This window comes from Echiichthys vipera (genome assembly GCF_963691815.1).
Source record: "Echiichthys vipera genome assembly, chromosome: 15".
In the NCBI taxonomy this organism is placed as follows: Eukaryota; Metazoa; Chordata; class Actinopteri; order Perciformes; family Trachinidae; genus Echiichthys; species Echiichthys vipera.
In genome coordinates this window covers 21,251,861-21,279,526 of record NC_139840.1, presented here as the reverse complement: position 1 = coordinate 21,279,526, position 27,666 = coordinate 21,251,861, and the positions used below count along the sequence as shown (strand labels likewise).

Genomic DNA, 27,666 nt, shown 5'->3' with positions numbered 1-27,666 from the left:
AAAGTGTCAGTGGGAGTAGGGGATCCAGTGTAGGATGTGAGGAGGATAGGGAGCATTGAATGTGGGAAGAAAACCTGAAAACATGTATTCATTAGCTATTATTGTGTTTGATTCTGACATTGTTCATTATCTTGATGCTTCATACCTTAATTTATTACATGAGTTTTAACTGATGCATGTTTCAGAATATATATTACAAATAAAATGAATATATATACTTATTCATGAATAGCCCATATAACACATAAAACACACAACATTCCCTTATTTTGTGTAATAACAATGCCAAATAGTCATTTCCTTCCTCAAATGTGAATTCCCAATTTGTGTCACAGGGTAAATGACTTAGATCATCACTTACTGTTAATGCTTTTCTATGTTTGGGAGTTTTACTGATCTCATCCTCACATTCATCTTCAACCGCTTATCCGGGATCTGGTCGCGGGGGCATTAGCTCTAGCAGGAGTTTTAGTAAGGTCAAAAAATAGATAAAGCCAATGTCAACAAAACCCAAGGAAACAACCGTTTATAAATATTTATCTGTGCCATTTCCAAAAGCCCTGGATTTTCCTGTAAATGCATTTTTATGAACTTTTTAAAAAAAAGCTCCCACATCAATTTGCATAGCATCGGTGCAGTCATCAATAGCTGTTTATCATGCAGAGTTAGAGGATTGACAGCACATGCTCGCCCGAGGGCCCCTGCGTGAGTAGATAAAGATCTCACATTTGCCCTCACTGAAACTACATTTTCCATGTACTGCTAATAGCACCAAAGAGCACACTTTTGCAAACGAAACGGGCAGATAAAGGTTTAGTCTTTGAACTCTTTCACGTGTGGTTTTTGTTCTATTACTGAAAAAGAGAGAGAGAGGGACAGGAAAAGTGTCCTGTTGCTGCCAGGGGTTTAATGAGACTGACTGACATGGTAGAATGGAGACACGGCATGGCGTTTCGGGTGGCACTCTGATCTTGCACGTACACCGCTCTGCTACGCTGCCCTCTAACATACTGCAAGACTGTTTATAGATTGTCTCTGATTTGCTTTCTGTGCTTTGTCTGTATTGAAAACATATGTTATCGCCACTGCAAAGTCGGCTACTTCCCCTTTTGCTTTGTGACCGCTTACAAAAAAAGCGTGTCTTGTTGGAGGCCCTTGGCCATTTTCATTAGTTTTAGGCAATTTAACCTAACAATTACTTTTAAGCTAACTATTTTAACTTTGTATCCATTACTTTTAATCTAACTATTTTAACTTTGTATCCATTACTTTTAAGCTAACTATTTTAACTCTTTATCCATTACGATAAGATAACTATTTTAACTTTGTATCTATTACTTTTAAGCTAACTATTTTAACTCTTTATCCATTACGATAAGATAACTATTTTAACTTTGTATCAGTTACTTTTAGCTAACTTTTTTAACTTTGTATCAGTTACTTTTAGCTAACTTTTTTAACTTTGTATCCATTACTTTTAGCTAACTATTTTAACTTTGTATCCATTACGATAACTATTTTAACTTTGTATTCATTTCGATAAGATATCTATTTTAACTTTGTATCTTTTACTTTAAGCTTACTATTTTATCATTTCATGCATTATACTTTTAGCAAACTTCTTGAATTTTTTATCGGCTAATTTTAGCTATCTACCTTAACCACTTATTGATTACTTTAAGTGTTATACATCACTTTAAAATAACTATTTTAACTATTTATCAGTTACTTTTAGCTATAATTTTCAACCAATGGTTCATTTTCAGCTAAATGTTTCAGCTTCTCTGCTTGCTTGTAATTTTTTGCCTGTATTCATATTTTTTAAAAAGTAGTCGAGCTACAATGTTCCCATGTACCCTCTGTCAACTGCAGAAACTACTTGGGGATCATGAGAGGAAAGTTCACAAATACAAATTAGTCTAGCAGAATTATTTATTTTATTTCCTACATATTTAATCATCTCATTATCCTTCAGGTGTATCTTGTGACCCTTTGGAGGAGTCATGGCCTATGTAAAGTAGTATAGCTCTATTGTTATATTGGTGCTTTTACTTAAGTATAGACATGTTTACACCACTCACCATACACACATCCCCCCACGTGCACACATGAGGACAAACAAAGATTTAAACACCACCATTACTTACAAGACTCTATCTGACCATCATCACATTTTGCTTTTAGACAGTCCAGTCACAACAGCCTCTCTTATCTGCATCCTCCATCGGTTCCACACAGAGGCCCTATGATGGAGAAGCCTGATGCTGAAGTGGAGGGCTAGCATCCAGGGTGTGTAGAGCAGCTGTCGCCCTGGTCAGGGTGGAGGGGGAAACGCTGAGTCTTATCGCTCTTGTAATACAGTGCAGTCCAGCAGACACAGAGGAAGCTGGGTCAGTGCTTGCAGACTGTGACGCTCTCAGATCCTTACTGGAATTCACAACAAAACAACAAGGACTTCTGACTAATCTCTCATACAATGACAAGAAAAATAATACTTTCAGTATGATTAAATACAGTGTAACTGTATACCACTGTAGGTGTTTGCTTTTTTCCAAGCAAACATGTCTATCTTTATTATTCATATCCTCTCATAGAAGGTCGTTATGGAAAGAGAAGTGCTGGTGCATTATGAGCTGGAGTCTGGAAAATACAGCAACAAGGAATTACCGTAAAACGGCTATCTAATCTTTAAATCGTCAGCAGTACCACGTGTTGGTGAGAAATAAAGGGACAAACATGCAACAGTAAAGCTCCCATGTCAGATTCAGATCTAAAGCCTTGGGCGTAGATGACCTTTGATGGCATCTCAGGAGTTTACATTGTGCTGCAGCTAGAATGTTCAGTCTATCTCACCCCTATAGATGTGGTTCATTTGATATTTTCATTCTGTGTAGGCCTCTCTCTCAGTCTCTTCCCCCCCGCCATAGACTGTTTCACTGCAGTGCATGCTGAACATCTCCTCCCACGCACTCGCTCACTTTGACACACACACCAGAGAGCCACAGAGCTACATGCTCTCCCCCCTTTTTCTCTCCCCCCCTCTCTCTGTCCTTGTGTCAAATAAGGACAATTATTGATCCGGGCAAAATCAAGAGAAGGGCACGCGGTTTAAAAGTGATTGAGTTTACAGTAGATATTTATCTTGAGTGGAGCACCATTGAACCACATTTCACACAGAGAAACGGTGTGGTTGCAATAGCAGAAAACTGATGTTAGTATGTTTACCTGGTGTTTTCTGTACGTGCAGAAACAATGTTCACCATTTCCATCTTTCTCATTTCACCCTCAGGTGTAGCTGGTTCCCTCCATATTCAAGTGTCACATCTGTTCATCTGTTATGTCAAAGTTTTCAGTGTGTGTGTGTGCGCACGTGTGCGAGCATGCACGTGCCCTCAGTGTGTCATGTTTGAGTGTGCATGTATGATCCCAGGGGTGTTTTATTCATTTATTTATTTATGTTTGCACAAACAAGGATGACAGCGGGCACTTGTGCGGCTGCGTCCCCACAGGGATGTTCCCTTCCATGTCCGAACAATTCCCAGGCTTGCTGCACGCTGGGTGACGAGTCCTGAGGAATCAGCACAAATGTCAGGCTGGTGCCATGTCCTGAAATGTATCATGATAAATGCGATTTGACACAGACAAGTGCTTTACACACAGGCTAATGTCTGAGGTTCACTTGTTTTTTAATCATCCAACTCTTTTTTTCTTTGAGTAATTAAAAATGCATTCATTACACAAAATTATCATAATATTTTTGTACTCCACATATCTACATTTTTCCACAAAGGCATATCCTGATTAATATTCCTCAAAGTTGGTAGTAAACACTGCATGCACGGAAAGGTCAGAAAATCATGTCCTACTTTTTGGGTGTGTTTTGACATTTCTCATGTATTTGCTCATTCTGTGGATTATATAACTACTGCCACACACATTCTATGTATCTGCAGATATTTGAGACGGTTGCATGTGAAGGCAAATCCACACTGAGAAGAAACAATGGCCTATCTATGATGACTGCCGCCATGTTTGATAACTAGATGATTTGTGACATTTTCTGGGAAGGACACATCCTGTTATTGTCCTAATCTTGCCTTTTAGAGTCAATGAGACACAAGACACACACATCCACATCTCATCTTTTCCAGATTCATCATTTTCTTTAAAGCGGGGCTGAACTGTCTTTTTCTGTGCACTTCCTCACCCATCTGTCTCAGCCACTCTGAGCTGATCTCTGCCACCAACACACACACACACACACACACACACACACACACACACACACACACACACACACACACACACACACACACACACACACACACACACACACACACACACACACACACACACACACACACACACACACACACACACACACACACACACACACACACACACACCATCACTATTAAATTATCCTGGAATGCCCCATATTACCCTGCTGTATTGCACCAACTGACTGCCCAGTTGACTTCAGTCCTTACTGTCAACTCAACTAAAAACAAACAGCAGCTGGCCAGGAGAAAATCCAGGAAGACATTTGTTTTTATAAAGTGGATATGGAGAGAGCAGGTTTGTTTTGCTGGAAGTGGTTCTCTTCCTCTCTTGCCTTGGCCCCGGGCCGTGGGCCCTTTCAGAGGCTGGCTGGTGGAGTGGAGAAAGGAGGTTGACTGGCTGTCAACTGGATCCACAGGCAGTAGGAGCCTCCGGCCAAGCCTGAACCCAGGCGGTTCACAGACACTGCTGCTGGTGGAGCCTGTCTTCACCCTACTGACGTCAGTCACTAACAGACCACAAGACTTGTGTTGTTTCAAACAACCTAACTGCTCATTGCCATGGCAGTAAGGACCACCACCATGGAAAAGGCTTGTCCTTGTCTGTGCCCGTGTTTACCATAAACAGTTGCCTCATTTTTGCTGAATCTAGAGGAAGAGGATGCAGTGCATTTGAGGTCACTACAGTTTGCATTGTGTCAAAGAACATCTACCGTATATCAGTCTCAGCACGGTTCCATGAGTACCAGTTTACTCTCCTACGTACCATGTAGTTTTCACTCAAGTAATAAGTACCTTTTAGCCTTGATGACAGGATAAATGCAATATAATACCAGGAGCTCTGAACTAATGGTAGTATAAGTATTTATCATTAGTGCACATCAAGGTTTATCAACCCTGAAGATACCCCCCCCCCCAAAATCTATCACCACTAAGACTCTAAAACTATGTCAGCAGAGCTACAGAGCTTACACATACTGTAATGAGCAGTGATGAGATTGCATCCGTAAATGTCTTCCCTCCTGTTTTGTTGATCTTACTCAGAAACTGAAATCTTTAATCATCTCTGGCTCTGTGCCAATTTTACCCAGCATGCCCTCCTGCCGATCACGTATTCCAGATGCTTATCTGCTCGTGTCAAGGTGCTCCCGGCCATGGGAGAGTGAATGCCTTGAGGGCCCAGCACATAGCATCACTATCTCTATTCTTCCTGTTTACATTGCTGGCTCAGTATCCAGCGGTTACTGAAGTCAAATCAGAGGGAAGTTATGTCACTGGTGTCACTGCAGGGAGGTGTTTTCCTCCTTTAGTCATTTCCACCTGGTTTTCCCCTCAAAGTTACAAAACTGGAACCATGACATCAACAAAACCACATCAACTATTATTGTAATTACCTCCAGTTTGGAGAAGTCCTATTTTAGTATTTTAGCCACCTAAAAAAAATATCCATATCAATTCAAGTGTATGCTATGTTTAGAATATTTTCACAGCTTTACCTTGCCATCAAACTGCCTTGTTTATGTTTACGCAGAAGGAAATGAAGATCTAATCTATCCTCTCGTCAAAGCCACCAGACAATAGTTATTTTACCTCGCAGAACACTGGAATTGCTGGACTACTGCTGCCTGGATTGCTTATTTAGTTAGTTGTTAGTTGTTCTTAACCCTTTTAAATCTCAGAGTCACACAACACAAACACGCTAACAATCGAGGAAGCGGTAGACCAGCAACTCTGACGTAAGTGGTAAAATTACTGTTTTCGTCAATGGAGTCTGGTGGCTTTGACGAGAGCAAAGCACACGGCTTCAGTTCCCCTTGTGTAAAACTAAAACAGGGCTTTTTTTTTTTTAAAGGTTTTGCTGCATGCCATATCCTGTCTCTCTCTCCCCCATTTCCAGTTGCCTCTACACTTTAATGCCCCCCCCCCCCCCCATAAATCACCTTAAAAGTGTCCATGTAAATGATACATTCTCATTATTTGTTTGCTAATGTGATCCAATAACACACAGACCAGAAAATTCTGTAATACATGCCCATTTTAATAATCTGATAGAAAACGTTTGCTGAGCACAACATACACCATTTTACCATATATTGTGAGGAAGACACTGAAAAAATAGATTTGAAAACAATGTTGTATATTTCAGCAAGTATTTCTATAGCTGTACAATGACCCGTCACCGTACACAATAGACTGCGGTAAATATCCAGCCTTCATAAACTGTAAGGAGCAAAAGACAAAAAACAAAAGTCAGGCTTCTTCTGCACCTCATGTGAGGTGTTGTTGTTGGTTCACACTGTACAAACATTTCTGGCTTTCAAAACAAACATTTCAAATTGTCAAAATTGAGCTGCATAACTTCATGTTACGGTCCTATAGCAAAACGGCTTGCTAAATACAATAAAACCACCAGACACGTTCAGTCAAAATATGATTTGACATGTGGTAGTGCATATAAATAATAACAAATATACAGGGAATATTAACAATATCAATATTATCATATACAAGGAGAAAGATAATAAATACACTGTTACAAACAGCTCAAGGGTCGGCACAACACAGCTGGGTGCAACAAGATTGTGCAACTCTGACCACTTGCACACACACACACACACGCACCCCCCCCCCCCCCCCCCCCCCCCCCACCCATTCTGAAGGTTGCACCTTACAATGTGGTACCTTTAAGGTAGTGTTGGACAGATCTACAACCAGCTGCGGACCTGTCGACATTTTCAAAGTGCTGGAATAAAAACTACGAAATACAATTATTCTATTACTAACAGGTGTCTTTTTAAATGTGCACACAGTCTTACAGTCATTCAAAAGTCCAAAATGAGTCACGGTGTAAAGCCTATTCACGACAATGCTGTTATGAAAACAGGAGAATGACGAGGTGAAAACAGGTTTCCCATACGGAGATAACTCGGCACAATACAAGGTGAGGAGGTTTAGAACCTTGAACTTAGATATTTTTGGTGAAATCTCCCTTAATAATTGGATTTAATGGATTTGTTACACTAGTAACTCTTCAGGCATGGGGTCACACCCTTCAGAGGTGGCAGTGAAAACATCAAAGTGCTCTTTTTACAGTATCTTTGGAGGGTTTTTTTGTTTTCGGCTCAGTTTGGTTGTCTGGCTGTCTGCGGGATTACAGAAAAACAACTGGCCAAATTGTCGTGAAATTTGGTGGAAGGGTGTAGCCTTGGCCAAGAGAGAACCCATTATATTTTGGAGCGGATCTGAATCCCAAGGCAGCTACACTGATTATTTTTCACTCACATTAACATAACTAGATAGGGGCACTTGGGCTGCATTCATGTTGTGTCAGAATAATCGAGAAAGTGAGTACTGATGTTTTTGGGCTAAAAAATACTAAACATTTTCCCACTTAAAAGGTTAATTAATTACTTGTGAAATGGAGAAATATTAGAATAACAAAAAAAAAACTTGAATAAATTGAATTATTTTGGTTTTACTTGTTCACTATAATGTAAATTACTGATGCTTTCCACGCTCTCTCTATGCTCTAAGTGCAAATTGTGCTGGGAAGTCGTCCGATTTTAGAAATACATCCACTGAACGCTTTTGTGAGAACAAGCTTATACTATTGCCAGAACATTAGGAAGACTGTGTGAGACAAATGTGTCCTTTTTGTAGAAAAATGTACACATTTTACAGCTACATGAATGTGTTCAATAAATTATAGAAAAAACACTTAGAAAAAGACACGGTTCTTTAAAAAACAAAAAAAAAAGGCACACAACTTTTTTGTTTTTTACACAAAAAAACTACTTGGGTACAAATACTTTGCTGACGAGTAGTTTTTGGTTGGACGCTCTACCAGATGGCATCCAATCCCAGCACAATACAGAGAATGGAAATTAACATAAAAAACGTCCTGAAGTGCAAGTTTAGAATTTGTACGTGTCCCAGTTCATGGAAACATATCGTCCACTTCAACTTCTTTGTCTGTGAGATTCAGCCCTGCCTCTGCAGTCTGACAGTAGTCCCTTCTTTAAAGAGCAGACCTCTTTCAGCTCTCGTCTAGGGGACTGAAAAACAAACTGCCACAGGGTTTCCAAGCCTTGTTTACAGAGGTGCCCCACATTCAGTCAGGCCCTCTTTGCCAGGCAGCTCCAAAGAGCCAGATTGCAGGATTGCTCTACTGCAATTAAATGAATTCAACCAAAACAGCAAAACTTGCTGCACTCCGTTTTTGATTGGTTCAGCTATGTTTCCGCTGGGGAGACATCACGCGTCGTCATTTCAACCCCCTCCTCATCAGAGGCGTGGTCCTGGAGTATCACACCATCAGCCGTCTCCATCATCGGACTCTCCCTGTCTCCACTTTGTCCGTCCTGGTCATCCAGCGTCAGCTCAAACTGAAATTTACTCGCAACAGGTCCTCCCTCCAGCTCCCCATGTGGGCCACCCTCCCCGTCACTAGTGTAGAAGGGAGGTGAGGGACTCTGAGGGATCATGCTCTGGTACCAGTTCCTGTTGTCCTCCAGTGTGTCCAGGATGTCCTGAGCGTCTGGGTGGACCAGGTCAGCCCACGTCTCCCACAGAGGGTGGACAATGTAATCAATGAAACCAACCTAGAAAAGATAAACAGGGGTGATGTCAGTAAAAAATAACAAAAACATCAATATTAACTCTCTGTTTTTTGGAGGTAGATGTGCATGTTCTCTACCTGTGTTCTTTCCACTGAAGCTGTGTGTTTGTCGCACATTGCACTGATCTCCATCCCCCTCTCCCTCTCTCTGTCTCCCTGGTGGAAGAACTCATCCATGATCCTGTCCGTCCACTGACGGTACAGATCGAGGGGCTTGGTCGGGTTGCTTAGGTCCGCACAGTGAACCATGTTACGCAAAACCTGAAGAGAGAAAAAGAAAAAAATTAAATCAACATCCTGCATCTCTTTCGTGTGAACCAAACTGTGTGCATCATGTGGATTCACGAGCGTGCCTCTCACCTGCATCCTGTCTGTGTAGTTGTCCAACAGCAGGACTCCAGAGCTGGTCACTTTCTTGGTCTCCACCATCGTCTTTAGATTCGCCAGCAGGCTCATGTGTTTAGACATATCAGTTGCCAACACCTGGATGAGAGAAAGACACGGAGAATGATGTAAGCATTTAGGACGGAAGCAGTGAAGCAGTCGAGACATCAGTCTGGAGGGTAAAACTGGAAGACATGCAGACGTTTCCTCACCATGTCGATAACCATCCTCCGGAGCGACTGTTTCTGTTTCTTGGTGAGGTTTTGGAAGATGTCGCAGTTGTCCTCCTGTAGCAGTTTGAAGCCCACGGCCAGGTGGTGGTTCTCCAGCACTGACTCATCGTTGTACATCAGAGCCAGCTCAGAGTCTAAAAGGCAGAGGAGGGAAGGAGAAATGACAGGAAGAGAGAAATTAAATGGAGCTCTAGCTTTTTAAACTTAGGTCAGGTAACTATGGCAACCATGCAATGTCCCTAAAAAACCCATGCTGTTGCCTTTGGAGACAAATCCTATTAAACCATGCAAATATTTCTGCCCATTTTGTAAATGTAGACTAAATAAATCTGTGTCACTATGACAAGTGCCAGTAAAGAGGACTCACTGGTGTTGATGAGGAACTGGTTGGACACTCCTGGGTGGTCCACGTCGTGAATGGCTGCGGCGAAAATGGCTGCCAAGATCTCCAGGTCTGTGAAGACCGCCTGCGTTTGAAGAGAAGGAGGAAAGATAAAAAAGAGATGAGCTTTACTGTCAGTCCACTGCCCAAACAAGGTAAGGTATGAGACAATTGTTTGAGGCCGATCCTTCCATGTGTCATCCTCTTTGGCATGCAGTTTCAGCTACATGCCAGTATTGGTGACGGTAATGCCAGTAACCTCATTAAGGCTTAATAAATAGGGCGAGTAAAAGGTGCGGGCCATGGTGCCACTTGTCAATCAGATAAGTAACCTGAACTCAATTTAAGGCAAATAAATGTGAAATGTAGTTATTTGCAACCGTGCCTTGTTACTAAAAACATTACAAGGTCTCTATCTGGAAAAGTGACTTACATCCAGAGCGGGAGTGGACAGGAGGATATGGGTGGACTGGGCTACGTCAGCGGCGTGCAGACTGTTGTGGTAGGCCACGTCTGAGTGATAGTGGCTCTCCAAGGTCAGCATGAACGTCACAAAGGTGTCTGTTGGAATCTTGAACGTCCTCATCAGGTCTCGCTCCTGCATGCGACACAGAGAAAGAACATGAGAAAAATATAAACGATGAGCAAGTTACAGCGAGATTCTTGACTGAAGATGTTACAGCGTGTTAAGTTGTATTTCCAGCAGACTACTCGTCAGCAGACTAGGGATCTGACCCTATAATCGATTCTTAATCCATTCTTGGCAAACTGTAAATAATAAACTTCAGAGGACTAAAAACGAAAACAGTTTGCTCTCCTGCCAGGATGATGATTCACAGCTAGAAATCAATTTCAAGTGCTAGTGTCCCTGCAGCAGATGTCCCTGTAGTGATACTGACAGCTGAGCGTAACAGTGAACATACTGTACACCCTGATGTGAGCTGTGCTTCATGTCTTCTATAGCCACGTGGAAGTGTATTAACGCTTTTTTTTTTCATGGGCTCTTTCTGGCGCTTTCTGACTTGACAATGAGGTTGAAGATGAGGACAAAGAGGCAAGGCACTGACCTGAAAGATGGTGTACATGATGCATGTTAGCGGTCGGTTATGGGAGTGCTCCGTCACTTTGAAGATATTCAGGCCCCATTTGTTGATGTCTTCCAGGTCCTGTTAGAGAACAGAGAAGACGACTGTAAGTGTCTCAGCCAATCACGCAATTTTCCAGCTGTATAATCTGTCCATCCTTTACCTTCGACAGCAATTCCTCCTGGTCCGTCTTGACCCCGAAACGATTGCTGGTGCTTGCGGAGATGCTGGGCGTGTGGCTGACCTTCCTCACCCCGCTGATCTGAGTCATCATCCCGCCCTGCAGCTGCTGCTGCTGTTGGACCTGCCTCCTCTTTCTTTCCCTTGACTTAGGAACTGGACATGGAATCTCCAACTCATTCTGCTTGTCTGGAAACAAGTAGACACAAAAGGTGTTTTTTCAGTTACACCGGTGACAAAAACAGACAAGGCTAGGGTATATAGCAGAAGCATCCTGGCTTGTACGTGGTAAACAAAGTCCACATGGGGGATAGTTGACCTGTCATGCCTTTGTGACAACACATTACAGCTGCACTGACAGTTGTTTAATAAGCAATCCTTCAGGTACGTGCAAAAGAATAAGAATTTCATACAGGGTCAAGAAGTGCTGATGGGATGTTATTATACATGCATTCTTAAAAACAGAGCCCTGTTCAAATGTCAATTCCCAGAATCATGGAAATTCTGGCTCATATTAGGCCAAAATGTTTAGGGGAGGACAGACTTGTTAGTAATGCAGGCATGTTTGGTGCGTGCGATTCAGTCTGTCTGCAGGCTGAGTGAGATTCTCACATCCTCTACGCAGCTGACAGGGTGTATGTGTGTGTGATTGCATATGTGCACCACAAATACCACAGGGAGAGGAAGAATATCTCAGCTGCATTCTCCACAGGAAGAAAAAAATGATCTCACTACACCTGACAGGTGTTGGCTGCACTACATTCATCAACAAAACCACTGAGCTTCAAAGAGAAGTCGAGTTTCTCACTGCGCTGTTTGTCTCATCTCCCCAAGCAGCTCTATCACGCACAAATCTCTTTCACTGCACCACTTCTATTGTTAGGAGACGTACAGTTTCTTCAACATGCATCCAGCTTGTCTTCCCCCTTTGAGGTTTCGCTCCTCTGCGGCGGGAAGATGGAGTTTACTAGCAAAAGCAGGACGTTGCACACAAGTCTGCACGCAGCCCCGATAAGCTGCCTGGTCTGGGTGTATGTTTGGTGATGATAATGATGGGAAGTTGGAAAACCTGAGGGGAAAACTGGCTGGCTGTCCCGAAATGCTGCCAGGCTTTTAAGAGAAGGAAACACTGCTGTCCACCTGATGAATAATGCAGTGTCATCTGGACCTGATGGCATTGCATGCACACAAACTCTTCAACCCTGCACACAAACGTTCCCCACTCATTGCCCCTCATCTCTCCAGAGGGAAGTCTTTCCCGAGTATAACCAACCCCCCACCCCCTCCTCATCTCTCTGCAGTCAGAGCGAGGGGACTCTGTGTCCCCCCTCCAGACCAGATCTGACTGGTTTGAGAGCAGTGGAGCACACCATATTGAGTTTCGTCGCTACTTAACAAATGCTTTGGGTAACCTCACAACCTATGCCACATATAGACGGTTTGTGTCATTCCTGAAGGATGCTGGCTCATTTAAGTCTGACATTGCACATATATAATTAATATTTGTGTGCTGCAGTGCTCACCTAGGAAGGTGTTGGAGATGTACTCTGACACTTGGTTTCCTGAGCGACTCATCTCAGACAGGTGGCTTAGCTCCCGGTTCAGCATCCTCTTGAACTGGAGGCAAAGAGACAAAAAAATAAATACATGAGGTTAAATTATCTGTACAAGAAAATACACATTCATTCAGTAGTTTATAATAAAACCCATTTCCTGTTATTTTCCACTGGAATATGTCCCATGAGAAATTGGCCTCAGTTTTTTTAATGCGCCATATAAGGTCTGAGTTGATGTCTTCTTGGTGCTGGTTTGAGTTAGCCACTAAGACACTTGACTGCAGAGCATTTCAACAAACAAAATACAGTCGGTGCATAATATACAAAAACAGTTTCATAATGTTTATACTGAGACTTTCCAGGGAAACAAAATATGCCACCACTGAGCAGAAACGGTCTAATCTAATCAAAGAGTGTAACCGAAACGCAGTTAAATCAATGTGGCAAATCTGAGACATTTAACCAGCTGCAGTGAAAAGACAAGAATATATAATAAGTGCATGCACACACACACACACACACACACACACACACACACACACACACTCCCATCTATGCCAGCTCTCCTCTGGGACACACCTTGATGTATCCCCAGGACACAGAGAACAGGTAGTTGGCCTCAGGCATGGTGCTGAGCTGTGCTGAGCCCTTGGCGCTCCCCAGCAGAAGCCCTGTATGCTCCTCTCTGAGTAGACCCCAAGGCTGAGCCCAGCCGAAAAACACAAGCCACCAAATCCCCTCCTTTCACCGGCCGACTATGTTAAAAAACGCCCCAGCTGAACTCTCCAGAGAGGGGCTGTAGTGACGGACCCCTACATCCTCGGCCAAATGCGCCTCCTCATATCTTCGCCCTCTGTTTTCCAGAATATGAACTACTACTGGCGAGAGAGTGATGGAATCCCCCTCGATGAAATCAATATTTCCTTTCCTTCGGTTCTTGCTGCCTCTGTCCGTCTCCCTTAAACCTCTTTCTCCTCCTGCCACCATCCAAATGTTATCCAGTGACACATGCAGGGGGGAAATCCAGCTTTCCCAAGCCCAGATTGAGCAAGGCAGGGATGAAGGGTAGAGTCTAAGACAGAGGGAGAAAGGAAAGGAGGGACAGGGAAAGGCGGAGAGGAGGGGGATGCGCTCTAGCTGTAGAGTCCCCTGTGGCAGACAGGCTGATGGAGTCTCTCTCTCTCGCTCTCTCTTTGCCTCCCACCCTTGCTAAACACTGAGCCATGCACAGCACTGCAGAAAATCAGAGTTGGAGAATCCCCTCACATCTCTCTCTCTCTCTCTCTCTCCATTTCTCTCTTTGCACTCCTGTGCCCTCTGCAAGCCCCCTCCCAGCCCGGTTTCCCTCCCTTCACGACCGGCTCCCCCTGCTCAGTAATGCAGAACAGATCCAATGCATGCTGCGCAATGTGAAGCTTCAAAGCACCAGAGCGGTTATCACATGGCTGAGGAGACGCAGGGTATTAATTTACCAGATTGGGGTTCAGTCTTTTTTCTTTTTACAAGGAGCAGAACCATGAACTGCTGCACACACTCCAGTCCATAATGCTTACAGTGCATTTTAAAAGGTCTGCCCTTTTTCTAAATTTCAGCTTTTGTCTGCAATATTTTCACAAACCAATGTGTTTTTCTGTCTCACTGCAGCGGTTGTCTGGATTCAAAAAGGCACAAATAGAGATGATGGGAGACAAACAGATAAGAGAGTTTTCACTCTGCTGCCCACCAGTGTACCACCAATTGTATGACAACCTGAACGCCATGGCAACAGCGTCACAGCCAGCCCCCCCCCCCCCCCTCCTCCCCATCAGTTCTCAGGGTGGTCCCTACTCTAAACTTATTGCATCCCATCACATACACACACACATTCAATACACACTCTGTAGAGGAGGTGCACTGGACTGACACAACGAGGCCAGACATTGTGAAAACACACGACCACAGTTTTTAAAGAATTCTGATTAAAAAAATATCTTTCCCTGTCAAGGAAGGGGAGCACTGTAAACAATGGCATAATGGTGCAATCAATTCTTTTTGCCTGAAAATATGATTGTAATTGTTATTGTAATGTTTTTATAATGTCTTCAATAAACCCAGCCATGATGCATATTGCCAGTTTTTTTTTATTTCTTACAATGGGGTCTTTTCTCTTCTGGCCTCAACAGCTGTCCAATAGCTGTCAAGCAGACAGCTAACATCTACTTGACTGTGAAACTTGAATACCACTTTCAAAGCTTTGGCTGCACTCAAAACCCAAACTGCCAGAGGCAGTCCATAAAAATCAAAGCGAGCTCGTAAGGACAAGAATTTGAGCTTGGAATCAGGAGGCTTTATTCCATTCAAAGGGAACTGTAATTGATTCTTTAAAGGCAGCGGAACAGTGTGGATTTGTGCGACCTCTAGGAAATGAATGAGGCACAGAGCCACATTTCAGACACCCGAGGTCATGAAGTTCAGCTCAGACGCACAGCATAGACTTAGCATAGTGACAAGTCTATGAGTGTGTTCAGGAGAATAGATTACTCAATGCATGGCATTAACTCATACATCCTTTTACGTTAGCAAAGAATGCTCACACTCAGAACAAACTTTGGTCTTAGGTAAAAGAGAGAAGTTTCATAAGCTCAAAAAAAACCCTGCGGTCAGTTCTCAGAAGATGATGGGCTGATGAGGCTGATGCCTCGTAAAGTTTGAATATTTAAAACAGGTGCACACTGGAGTCATTGTCTCACAGAATGCCAATGTAAATGATGCGTTTTTGTGTAAGAAAAAACTGATTCATTTAAATTAACACAAAAAAAGTGTCAAATGTTTTTTAAGCAAAATATGTCACTAAACTACTGTTTTGCCTTATTCACCTGAATCCTAAAACAAAGACAAGCAAATGATATGTAAAACAAAAAGCAACCTAATTCAATAATTAGTCATGTTTTTGTTTTTTAGAGAAATTAAATCAAACTATTTATTGCAGACCCCACTCCTATAACACAATGCAAGAAAACTAACTCACCTTTTTCCAACTCGTAAGCATCCCAAAGTTCTGCGCCTGCTTTTCAGAACAACATAGTCCCATTGTAACTTAACCAAAATACAAACACAACCCGAAAAGAAATCCTGTAAAGTTTGGGTGCGATAACTCTGCTCAGTGCGTCTCAAACTCGTCCTGCTTCCTCTCTCTATTCTCTTTTCTGAAGGCAGGAAACATATAGTGATAGAGCCGACTTGACTGACTGGCCTACAGTGAAACAAGAGCTCGATGGCTCCTCCCCTCCGACACAGGCCCCAGCATGTGTCCCCACCTACTTCCCTTTTTCTTGATAGAGTAATTCACTGAGGTAATTTACTGGTAGACAGACATCCTGCTATCGTGGCCTCAGGCAACAAACAACTAACTCACTTCGTCACTCATCACTGAAAAATACCAGATAGCACACGGCTATGCAGCGGGGAAATCACAAAATGACCTGTATGTATTCTTTGGGACAAGGTTTTAAAACCTGGCTCAGTTCTTAGAGCACACTTTGACCTTGACTGAAACAGAACAGAGATAGAGATGGGACTGCATGGGAACAGCTTGACCTCATATTGCAATATTGCAATACCCCGGCTATGCAATCTGACAAAGTCCAGAGTGATCCAATGATGCCTCTGTCCTGTGAGGCTGTTTAGAGTGTCAACACATGGTGGATCATACCTCATGAGTTTTCACAGTTAAGTAACATTAGACATATTTCCTAGAAGGAAACTAGATAAGAATATGGTTGCAGTAAAAGCAGGTTTCATATTAGCCTTCCTCATTCTGGCTTATTTTCCATGATAACAGCAGATTACAGAGGTAAAACCTTTTAATTACAATTAGGCACCATAATCACTACTACGGCTTGTCTGATCTGCTCACCACCCTTTCAGTCAAACCGAATCACAACACTATAATTTAATGTCCATTACGCCTGCTGCAGCTACAGACCCACCGCTACATCTGTTTCAATAATTTTGTCATTTTTTCCCCTCTGAAGACGGCGGCGCTTCAAAGTTGAAGTGACCACACGTGAGTTAAAGTTTCCTACTCTCTTGTGCTCTGCTCCGGGGGCTCGCTTGCACGCTAACCCGCAAAGCGCTAAACTCCCCTAACTGGATTCAGATGGCAGTGTTTGTCCAAGGCCGTCACCGGCATCAGCATGGAAGTGTGGCGAGGCTAATGATAGTGAGGGGCAGGGGAGCAGCTCCCCGCTCTGAGGTCACAGCGACCAGGCTGGCGGTCAGCAGGGTGTGTGGTCCCTGTGGCCCCGGATACACCTGTGCCCTTGGACACTGAAAGAGGAGACATACTAGGTTTGATCGTGGGTTCAATTACATCCTCTCTGGTTCCGAAAAGAAACAGGCTCTTTGTCAAACATCACGTCATATAAATGCTGGGAAGGAGCAGGAGCCTGCAGATGCTGCATTAATGGTGCAATAACAAAACCGTATTTTACACCAATTTTGCAATAAAGATTTAAGTGCACCGATAAATGATTTCTTTCAATCCCTGTAAAATCGCACAACAATCTGGTACACTGACGAATCGAAGAACATCGTAAACTGTTGACCTCCGCTCTTTCAAAAACACCACTGGTCAACAATACTTCATGGTGGTGCTGGGTCATAGTGGAAGGACTCTGACTCAGGGTGAACAATGTGCCCGGCCTTCCTGGTCCACAGCGGCTGAGCTGCTGTGCGCCTGCAGGGCCTCGTGCTCATTGTCTTGACAGTCCCAGTGACGCGCTTGTCTGTAGACAACAAGACTCAACCTGGCTGCACGACCAAAGCACAGCTATTGTCGTCTGCTAACCAGGGAACAGAGGGGGGGGGGGGGGGGGGGCACAGGAAATGAAGAGACAGGAAACTGGTGTCACGGTCAGAGTCACCCGTTATGGTCTGACAACACCCCTCCCCTCCCCATCCCAACCCACCCTCAGACCACAGTGTAGAATACAGACGGAAATGGACAACACCACCCTGGCTGTATAATTTGACGCCGCCATACAGTCTCCACTGTCTGCATGTGGGTTGAGTAATACTGTGCACTGTATAGTTATTTGGTTGAGCTCTGCACAAATGAAATACAAACGCTCATCAAAGCAAAGGGAAGTAATTAGTTCTAAATGGCTGCGTTGTGTTGGCTTAAAAACACCACAATGTGTTTATTTAGATTAATTTAAACCAAACCGGAAAGCTGACATTTTATTTTAGAGATTTGAGATTACATTGGATTACAAAAAGGATTGATCTAATCTGTCATGTTAATTGAATATGGATGAAGAATAGATGCTTTATCTTACAGCCATGGACGTTCTGATAACTTTGGGGATCCCTGATGTTTCCAGCATCATCATGAGGTCGACATTTTATTATTTACTAATAATAGTATTGGATGGTCCATGTTTTTTGATACAGAAATCCATTTCCCCCTCATGAATGTAATACCTTTGGTGATTCCATAGCTTTCCATATAGTTCCTTCATCAGGTCAAATTTTGTATTTGTCCAAATCTTTTGTAAATGACTAAATATAAGCAAAGCTAATGACGCTGCCATCAGGCTCAGCTGAACACATGGTAACATGCTGACACACTAAACTAAGATGGTGAACTTGGTAAACACTAAAACAGAAAGAGCTTCCGAACAATGTCATTGGAAATATATTAGCGGGCTAATGTTAGCAATCAGAGCTCCACCTGCTTTATTGTTCTTGTTTTTTTCTGAGAAGATCATTCCAATAAAGTCCATATTGGTCATTAATGAGCAGAATGACTGTATGAATGCAACAATGCAGTTTAGTTTAGCCACTTGTGAGATACATAGTAGGTGAAATTATGAACATTTATTGCTTCAATTGCCCAAACTGCAAAAGTGTTAGTTTATGTGTTGTATTATTACATGCATTATTGTACGTGTTTGCTCTGACACAAAATGTCAGCCATTGTTGGAGCTCTACTTCCTTGTTAAAAAGCATACACAGATGGTACCTTGCCCTCTCGATAGCTAGTGAAAGAATATTGATTCAAAAAGGAGAATAAATGCAAGTCCTTTCAATTGGCTGCATCCTTTTGAAAAAGATAATGTTGAAAAACTGTGTGTACCTTTAAAGCTAGTATGAACTTTCCTCTGACACATTTTCCCTGTTAATCTTAAACTATAGTCCAGACAAACGTATGAAAGTGGACTAATGTCCTACTGCGCTCAGTCTCAGGTAGTTCAAATAAGGTGAGGAAATGGAAGCAGACCAGCGCTTTCCAAGGAATACAGGCAATTATCCTTTTTAAACGTAACAACAAGTCAGTTGCCATGCATGCAAAACTAACTATTTTGAATTTCTTTTTACAGGAGATCCATAAAATGCTGTCGCCAGCTCATACGCAACCACAGAACATGTTACTTTGCAAGTGCGTCAATGCGGCAAAAAGCAGTTTACATTTTGCATACACTGTTGCTTGTCAGTTTGCACAAAGTCCAAGTGTACAGCTGTGTAAAAGTCAGCCAGGTCAACATGTCAGGTGTTCTGACAGCAAACTACTACAGAATTCAAACTAGATTTAGATTTACGATTGAACCTATGAAATTTCTTTGCTCGAAATCGATGTTACCAGCCACGACAGGGGTATTGTTTTCACCTTGTGAGTCTGTGTGTGTGTGTGTGTGTGTCATCATAGAAAAAACTGGTCCCGAAGACACCTAGTGTAGTGTGAACTACCACAGAGGCAGTTTTTAAGTACAGGTGTTTGTCTCACCACAGAAGCGCCACAGCCGTGCACCATAGTCCAAAACCTTACAGGTGTGTAGTTGAGAAAGAAGTTCGAAGATGGGTGTGGTCCGAGACAGGGCGTCAGAAGTAGGAGGGTACAGTATGGGCGATTGTCCCCCCTACTTTACGCCCCTTCCCTGATTTGGCGTCACATCTGACGTAATCTCATATCAAGACGGTCTTAAGTTAATTCTTTAATGTGGAAGAGATGACACTATAGTAGCGATTTGCTGTGTGCCTGGGAGGTCTGATGGGGATCATTATCTCAGCAGGCAATGACACAGTTAAACATATATTAAAAGGGATAGTTCGGATCTTTTTGAAGTGCTGTTGTGTGAGGTACTTATTCACAGTCAGTGTTACCTACAGTAGAGGTGACTCAAGTTCGGCAGCTTCTGTGTCTGTACTCCTGTCCGCTTCTCCAAACTGGCACCGTGCTTACCGCCATCTACTGCATGTAACACACTGACTGTGGACAACCACACTTCATAATAGCTGAACTATCCCTTTAAGAGCTAATGTTGAACTGAAGGACGTGATGATAAATATCAGTTGTAGGGAGCATATTAGTGTTTGTATGGCAACTTTTTAAACTTGCAATTAGCAGATTAAAAGTTTAGTTAAGAGTTGATAAAAACCGCCTGACATCTGAGAGTTTTGGAGAGGCTCTTTTTACCTGAGATCTCTCTATACACGATTCCCTTCAGCTAATTGTCTGAAAGAGTACTGTTAAATGTTTTGTTTAGAAGAGAAATGCAATGCAAGATGCATTACAAGCAGCTTAAATGAAAACCAGCAATGATTCCATGAACAAAAGTCCCATCCATCAGAGAACAGACTTTTATTAAAGTCACATCATTGCACACATGGATGCAAAAACGTCCTAGCAACTTCACAAATGCACAGTTTGCACATATAATAATGAAGGCAAAATTGTCCTACCTTGTTTGAGGCCATGTCACTGACAGAGCGGTAGGTCTGAATGGTCTCCAACTGGTCCAGACACCAGTCCAGCTCCTCCATGGTCTCCATTGCCAGCTTCTGGTAGGACTCATCTGCCAACAGACACATGGACACGTAATCAGGCCCAAGAGGATCCATGTCCATAGCGGAGCCCCCTGACACCATGCGTGGAGGTCCTAGGGTCCTGGTGTGGCTGGATCTTACGGAGGACTGGCCCGCAGGACATCCGGGAGACACAGAGGAAGAGGGGGAGGTGTGTACACACAGCTCCTTCATCTTGTTACGCTCCACCACCTCAGAAAGTTCAGGGAAGTCGTACTCTCAGACAAACTGAGAGGCTATAGTTACTGTTTGCAGACTCTCCCTGTGCAGTCTCTTTCTCTCCGTATCCCCTCTTTCCCTCGCTCTCATGCACTCTTCAAACCCCCTCCCACCCTGTCTGGGTCCCCCCGCCTCCTCTCAGCCTCATTCTCGTTCATTTATCCCCCTCTCTGTATCACTCTGCTGAACGAGTGGCGTGCAAAAACTAGGCAGTCTGCTGCCTCCTGCTGTCTGCCCCCCCCCCTCCTTTCACCGTACAGGTACAGTACACAAACCCACTGCCTGAAGAGGGGCTTTTGGTGAAATACACACGTCTGGCTTTGCTTTTTTATATTCCCTTCATGATGTTTGTGACCCAAAAACAAATGCATCTCTATTTCTAATATACTAAAGCTATACAGAGTGGGAAGAAGAAAAGAAAGGGGACAGATGAGATAAACCCTAACTTATTAACCTCAAATTATTGGATGCACTTTGTCACTGCTGCAAAGAAAACTGCTCCAACTCCCTCCACTGTCGATGACTTCCTTACTGAGACACGCAGACCACTTCAAGGCTGTACTCTGCTGAACTGCAGCAGCTCACACCACACCACCATGCTTCACAAACTGGCTCTCTCCTCTCTGAACCTCTCTGAGGGAGAAAAAAAAATTATATCAAACACCAAACTCTGTGTTTGCACAAGCAACACGAGAGGCAAACTTTGACTCCCTGAATCTGGGGAGGCCAAGTCAGGGTCTCGCTGTGTGCCAAAGAAACCAAAGAACTTCCTCTTTGGCCCTGAACTCGCACAAAACATGGAGCGGAATAACTGAATAGCGGAGTGACTTCTGAGGACAATCCTAGCTGTCATTCGATGAAACGGCTCCGTCTTCAGCTGATCTAAGTCCCATGAGGTAAGCGCACATGCTTGAGGTGGAAAAAAAAAAAGGAGTTATGAGAAATGAACTGAGATAATAACATATGACAAAACAAATTAAAATGAATCATTCTCTGATATACCAGGGAGAATGTTGATTCAACAAATTTCTGCCTGGAGGGAGTGAACGCAGAGTGCATCTGGATCTCCCCACCTTCCTTTTTCTATGGAAAAGACTGATCTCTACTTCATAGGGTTTCACACATGGAAGAAATTTCGCCCATATGCTTAGCACAACAGGACAGCCAGCGTGCTGCTCCCCAATTTACGTCAATATAGTGGATCAAAGCACTTCAAAGCACAGTGATGGCGCACAGATTCTGAACCACCGGTGTTTAACAAAAAAACTTCAATGAAATCCCAGACGATATATGCGCAGGCAAGATTTCAGAGCAACATGACGACAACGGCTCTTCATGAGGAGAGTCGAGTTTCAATTGTGGTTTTTAGCAATCATGCCGATGGTTCCTCAGATTACAGGAGCATGATTGTTAGCACTAGCCTCATTCCTCAGGTCAGACCAGTTTTACTTTGCCTGAACTCCAGGTTGGAGAATTCAAAAGACCCTTGGCTACAATATGCGCCGCTGGACGCCCAGCTTTGCGTTTCAAACGATTCACAGGAACCACCGGCATTTGAGCCATGTAAAAGTCTCTGACACAGAGCAGAAAGTACAGCATCAAAGCAACTCATGCACAAGGCGGTGGGCTGTTGAAACTGGGTATGCACCGACGTGCAGCCGTCTTTAGCCATAAGAGCAGGAGACGTTGCCAAGAAGGTGCAACCACATCCTGCCCCGTTCCCCCCAATGAGGGAGACATTAGACATTTTAACAGGGAGGTTGGGAATCATCAAAGGCTTGGCTCATCCACATCTCCTGTATGACCGGGATTCAGGTCATTTTGAAGCTGGCGGCTGATTCATACACACAGTCCAGAATCTGATGGCAATAAAAACCTTCAGATGTAGACTGCAGAACAAACGTTTACTGGTTTTTCTGTCTGGCTTCATGCCACTTGCCTAACGCAAGATCAGTGAAGCAGAACTTCACATATTCGTCTGTTGTGTTTCCTAACAACAGCTGGATGCTTCTCCAACATGACACGTTAAGTTTGTGTTGTAATTATAACAAAAGTTATGGGCACACATGCACACAGGAGTAGATGGGACTGCTGAATCCATCATCGCCCGTGGTGGATCATAAATACAGTGCTAAATGGGCTGACAGACGTTTCACAATGTCACCAGTCAAAGGTGGCGTGACGCACTTTCAGTCTGAAAAACCTGCTCCCAGACAGAGCGCGAGGTACTTTTCCAGCCTGTTTTTTTCAGTGGAAGTCTTTTTTTCTTCTTCGGTGAGTCCTAATGCTTTGGCCATATGCTGGAGGCTGCTGAAGGACAACAGACCTCAGTGTGCAGACAGACCCCGTCTGCCTCCTCGCTCTCCCCCTCTCCCCTCCAACTCTCTCCCCTATAGGGCCACAAACCGGCCTCTGTGAGAGCCATCAACTGCACCAACGACCAGGGCCGGGCTCAAACATCCCCCCCACCTCCATTCCCGCCCGAGACACCTTCCGCTCACATCCACCTCACACTGCCCCTCTCTGTGCTCTCAACCTACCCCCCAAAACCTGCTTCCCTCGCTGTCTGGCTGAAGTTTGGTGTGCAGAACTGGACTCCCTCATCTGTTATGCCACCTACTGATAAGCTATAAGCAGGGGTGCAATAAGTATTCAGAACCTCTACTGAATTGAAATTAGTGCTACCAAAATGAAAAAGTAGCTAAAGGGCTGCATTAAAACATTTAAGCAAAAGTATTTCGCAGAAATAAAAAGTGTGTTCAATTATTATATACATTTGGATTAATTTTATTAAAAAAATATATTCTTTTCATCATCTAAAGGAGCACTGTAATGTTGTAGCTCATAAAGGGGATCATTTCACCTACTTTATATGCTGTTGTACCTATAACAATGCATTACATTTCATTTTGGATGGAACATATTAACCTGCAAAGTAGTAAGTGTAGCTGTTAAATACAATAGAACCACATTTCCCTCTGAAATTCTTTGAGCCCCTTCTTAAGGAAAGGACATGAATAACTACACATCCAAACTTTTGTTGTTGCCACTGGTGGAAAATAACTCTGTAAGCAGTTTTACAGGCTGGACGTAAAGTTGAGGTTTTCTTGTAGCATGTGTTTTCACGGTGAGGTTGACTTTAACACAGTGACTAATATGGCTCAAGTCTTGTGTATTCATTCTTATTTGACTTGTGAGGAACATACGGGGCCAGTGACAGCGAAGGGCTGATGAAAAAGACTCGAGTCATTACAATCACTTAGAGTGTAAACAGCTCAGAGTCATCCGCATGTACGCAAACACACATTCCTCATCTCGACCTTCACCACATTGTGAAAGAAACAACACACTTTGACACCGATAGCTGCACTGACTCAGTGATGTGTGTGTGTTTGACTTTGCACTACAAGTGAGACAGAAAGGGGAGGCAATGAATCACCTTTGTATCATCCCCGATGTACGTCAGTTTGTTCACAGGTTGAGAGGGAAGTTTGACAAAAAGAAAAAGAAAGAAAGAATGAGAAAGAAAGAAGATAGCATCACAAAGGAGTTATCTAATGTTATCTAATGTGAACAGTCATTCAAAATACATCAACACTGAATAACTTGAATTTAATCAGCATTTAATACAGCAAATTTTCCAAATTGCTCTTTGAGAAAAAAAACATTGCTCTTTGTGTAATTTTCTTTATGTATACTACTTTATAAAAATGAATGCGTCCTAATTTAAACATGTTTTTCCACATATGTTTATGTGATAACATAAAATGTATGTTGGGCTGCAACTAATGATCATTTTCTTGATTAGTCGATTAGTAATCTTAGAGCCCATCTGACAACAATTCAGCCTCTGGGGGAAATGACTAATATTTCAGGCTTTTCAGTGCATCCAGTGGATATCCGGGCAAAGACTTCCTCTTCCGAGCGGGAGTCATTGTTTACGATCCGATCTGCAACTTGAAACGCAAGAATGGGACTCCAGAACCGATATCTAGACATGAGTAACAACAAAAAGCAAATTAAAAGTGAAATCATCATCAGGGTGGTTCCATGATCGCCAAACGCCACAGAGACTGTTTACCCGCGTGCAACCAAAGCATGCTCAAACACGATTGGTCAATACTACTGACTACGAGCAGAAACCAGACCTTCTTCTGCAACTCAAATCTCATCCCGTTGCCTACGGAGGCAACATTTCTATGCAGAATAGTTTTAAGTTAGAGATCAGTTGATTAGTTGTTTGGGCCATAAGATGTCAGAAAATGGTGAAAAATGTTGATCGATCATCGTTTCTCACAGCCAAAGATGACGTCCTCAAACGTTTTGTTTTGTCCGCAACTCAAAAAATATTCAGTTTACTGTCACAGAGGAAAGAAACCAGAAAATATTCACATTTAAGAAGATGGAATCATTCATTCATCTTCAACCGCTTATCCCGGGGTCTGGGTCGCGGGGGGCTGGAGCCGATCCCAGCTGACATCGGCCGTGAGGCGGGGTACACCCTGGACAGGATGCCAGTCTATCGCAGGGTACATAGAGACGAACAGAGACAGACAACCATTCACACCTATGGGCAATTTTAGAGTCGTCAATGAACCTAACACGTGCATGTCTTTGGACTGTGGGAGAAAACCGGAGAACCCGGAGAAAACCCATGCAGACACTGGGAGAACATGCAAACTCCATGCAGAAGGGCCCCAGCCCAAACCTGGAACCTTCTCGCTGTGAGGCGACAGTGCTAACCACTACACCACCGTCAGAGATTCTTAATTGTCATTGCAGAATCCTTGCACCTCTAAATGTATGTTTTGTTAATTTTATTATGTCAGTGTATGTCTGTGTGCATCTATTCTGATGACTTTTTTCAAAACCTCTTGTCAGAACAAAAAGATGTGTACAAGGTGTGTGATTTTGATACGTCAATAAAAGAAGTTGACAATTGGATGAACTATAATATTTGCAGCGGGCTGTGAAGTTTAAAGGAGGTTATCTCTGGGGAACCTGTGGTGGACATTTACAGTAGGTTCAGCCCCGAAACTATCATCAGCCTTTGTCTCCTCTTCTTCGCTGCGGTATCTTCATTAGTTTACAATTGCGGCTTACTGTGATCTCCTCCCCTATCAAAACAAGAGCCTTCGACAGTTAAACTAACAAACACACACAGCTCATCAGGGCCTGTTTGACAGCTCCTTCACAATGCACCATGGAGCTGTGTTGGCACGGCCCAGCTTGAGGGATGGGCCGCAGCGAGGTTTATGACTGTGCTGACGTCAATGACATAATTCAAATACTTAACCAGGCTGCACTCTTCCAGCCCATCGGATCCTCTCCTCTGGCTGCGAGCCTGGAAAACCTGACATGGATTCCTGATACTGCAGACAGGAGCGGAGCAGACCGCTCGATTATGGCCAAAAGTCCGAATCACGATTGCATCGGTCGATATTGAGATCACACTTATATTTTCTTAAACTTTAAATTCAATTTGACCCAAAAAATAAAACAAGATCAAAAACAAAAAAGAGAACTAAGTAAAATAAATAACAAATACATAAATGCATTTAAATAAATAATCTGAAAATAATAGAATATTAAATCAGACCAAAATAAATAGGCAATAAGTACTAAACATATATGCGATTTGCAGAAATAATAAAATTGGACCAAAAAGAATTACATCAAATATGTTTTAGTGCAATGCCATTACCTACTGAAAACCCATATATTCAACATTTGGATAAACTATATTCAACTTATCTCAGTCAATAACTCAGCGTCAACAGGTGAAAGTGCATTTCTGTAAAAAAAGGATAACAATGGGCTGGATTTGTAACGTTTGTATCACGATTTATAAAGACAGACATAGAACATCATTGTGAAAATGGAGCACAATAATCATTGTATCTCAGTTGCCTTGTTTTCCTCATCATTCAAAGCCAAAATCGTAATTGAAAATCAAATTTGCTCAATTGTGTGGCCCTAGGCCAGACTGAACATGTAAGTGTGTTGTGGATGTTTGTTTGTGATCAGCTGTCCGTCCATCAGCCCATTTGGTTGTTCATTATTTTAAATATGACAGTGCACTTCAGTAAACATATTGTTGCCAAATAGAGTCTGAAATATTCAATTAAAAATACTTGGACACAATTTTCTAGGTCGTTAATAACATACACTAAAGTTAGTGCAAGTTTGATCCTGATACGATATTATATTGATGACACAAGTCGCCCTTGAGTCAGTATGAGACGCATCAGATTTTTAACTGTAAGCCTGTATGCCGTAATACATATCCGAGCAGGTGCTCCAGTTTGGACACAAGACAGCAAGCTATGTAGTTTGAGCAGTGCAGACTTACATAACTACACACAATTACTTCTGCCCTAATTAAGTTGTCAATACTCCTGGTTATTATGTGTTGGCATCAACGTGCGACTCACTGGTGATGAACTCATGTTATCCTTCCCTTCATTCTGTCAGAATAACCTGTTTCAGATTAGGCTTTCAGAGCTTCTCTTTCATGACATGTTTACAAAAAGGGACAAAAGATAAACGAGCAATGCTTATTGTGCAGAGCCCCACACCTTCGTCGGTTTACGCACAAAGTCACATGTCTCTTTAGTTTCAAGGCAGAGCGTGTGCATGGCACGTCTGAATGCAGTTATCTGCTGCACTGAGTTCATCTTGCACAGTTTGAACTGCAGTAACTTCTTGGGAACAGTCTTTCTCAGCATCCATTTCAAAAAAAAAAAACACTTTAAACTTAAATAAAAAAAATACATAGCTTACATATGATGATTTAAGCCTTGGCCCCCAAAGGCAGGAACATTTTAAACAATAATGATCAAACCTTTTTTTCCCTTGGAAGGCCTTAAACTAAAGGGTATTGT

At 42.9% G+C, this 27,666-nt stretch overlaps 1 protein-coding gene across 2 annotated transcripts in view; it reads right to left on the bottom strand.

Annotated features, from left to right (window-relative positions):
* Window positions 1-6,954: 6,954 nt before the first annotated feature.
* Window positions 6,955-27,666, bottom strand: part of LOC310957667 (3',5'-cyclic-AMP phosphodiesterase 4B-like) — a 53,838-nt gene continuing 33,126 nt past the window's right edge. For both annotated transcript variants that reach the window (XM_083928341.1, XM_083928342.1), the window contains 10 exons: window positions 20,441-20,553; window positions 12,686-12,779; window positions 11,146-11,351; window positions 10,965-11,063; window positions 10,331-10,495; window positions 9,883-9,982; window positions 9,495-9,649; window positions 9,259-9,381; window positions 8,977-9,159; window positions 6,955-8,881 (listed from right to left, as the gene is read on the bottom strand). In XM_083928341.1, the coding sequence (XP_083784467.1) occupies window positions 8,513-8,881; window positions 8,977-9,159; window positions 9,259-9,381; window positions 9,495-9,649; window positions 9,883-9,982; window positions 10,331-10,495; window positions 10,965-11,063; window positions 11,146-11,351; window positions 12,686-12,779; window positions 20,441-20,553 (1,607 nt within the window). In that variant the 3' untranslated portion in view covers window positions 6,955-8,512. The remainder of the gene's footprint in view (window positions 8,882-8,976; window positions 9,160-9,258; window positions 9,382-9,494; window positions 9,650-9,882; window positions 9,983-10,330; window positions 10,496-10,964; window positions 11,064-11,145; window positions 11,352-12,685; window positions 12,780-20,440; window positions 20,554-27,666) is intronic.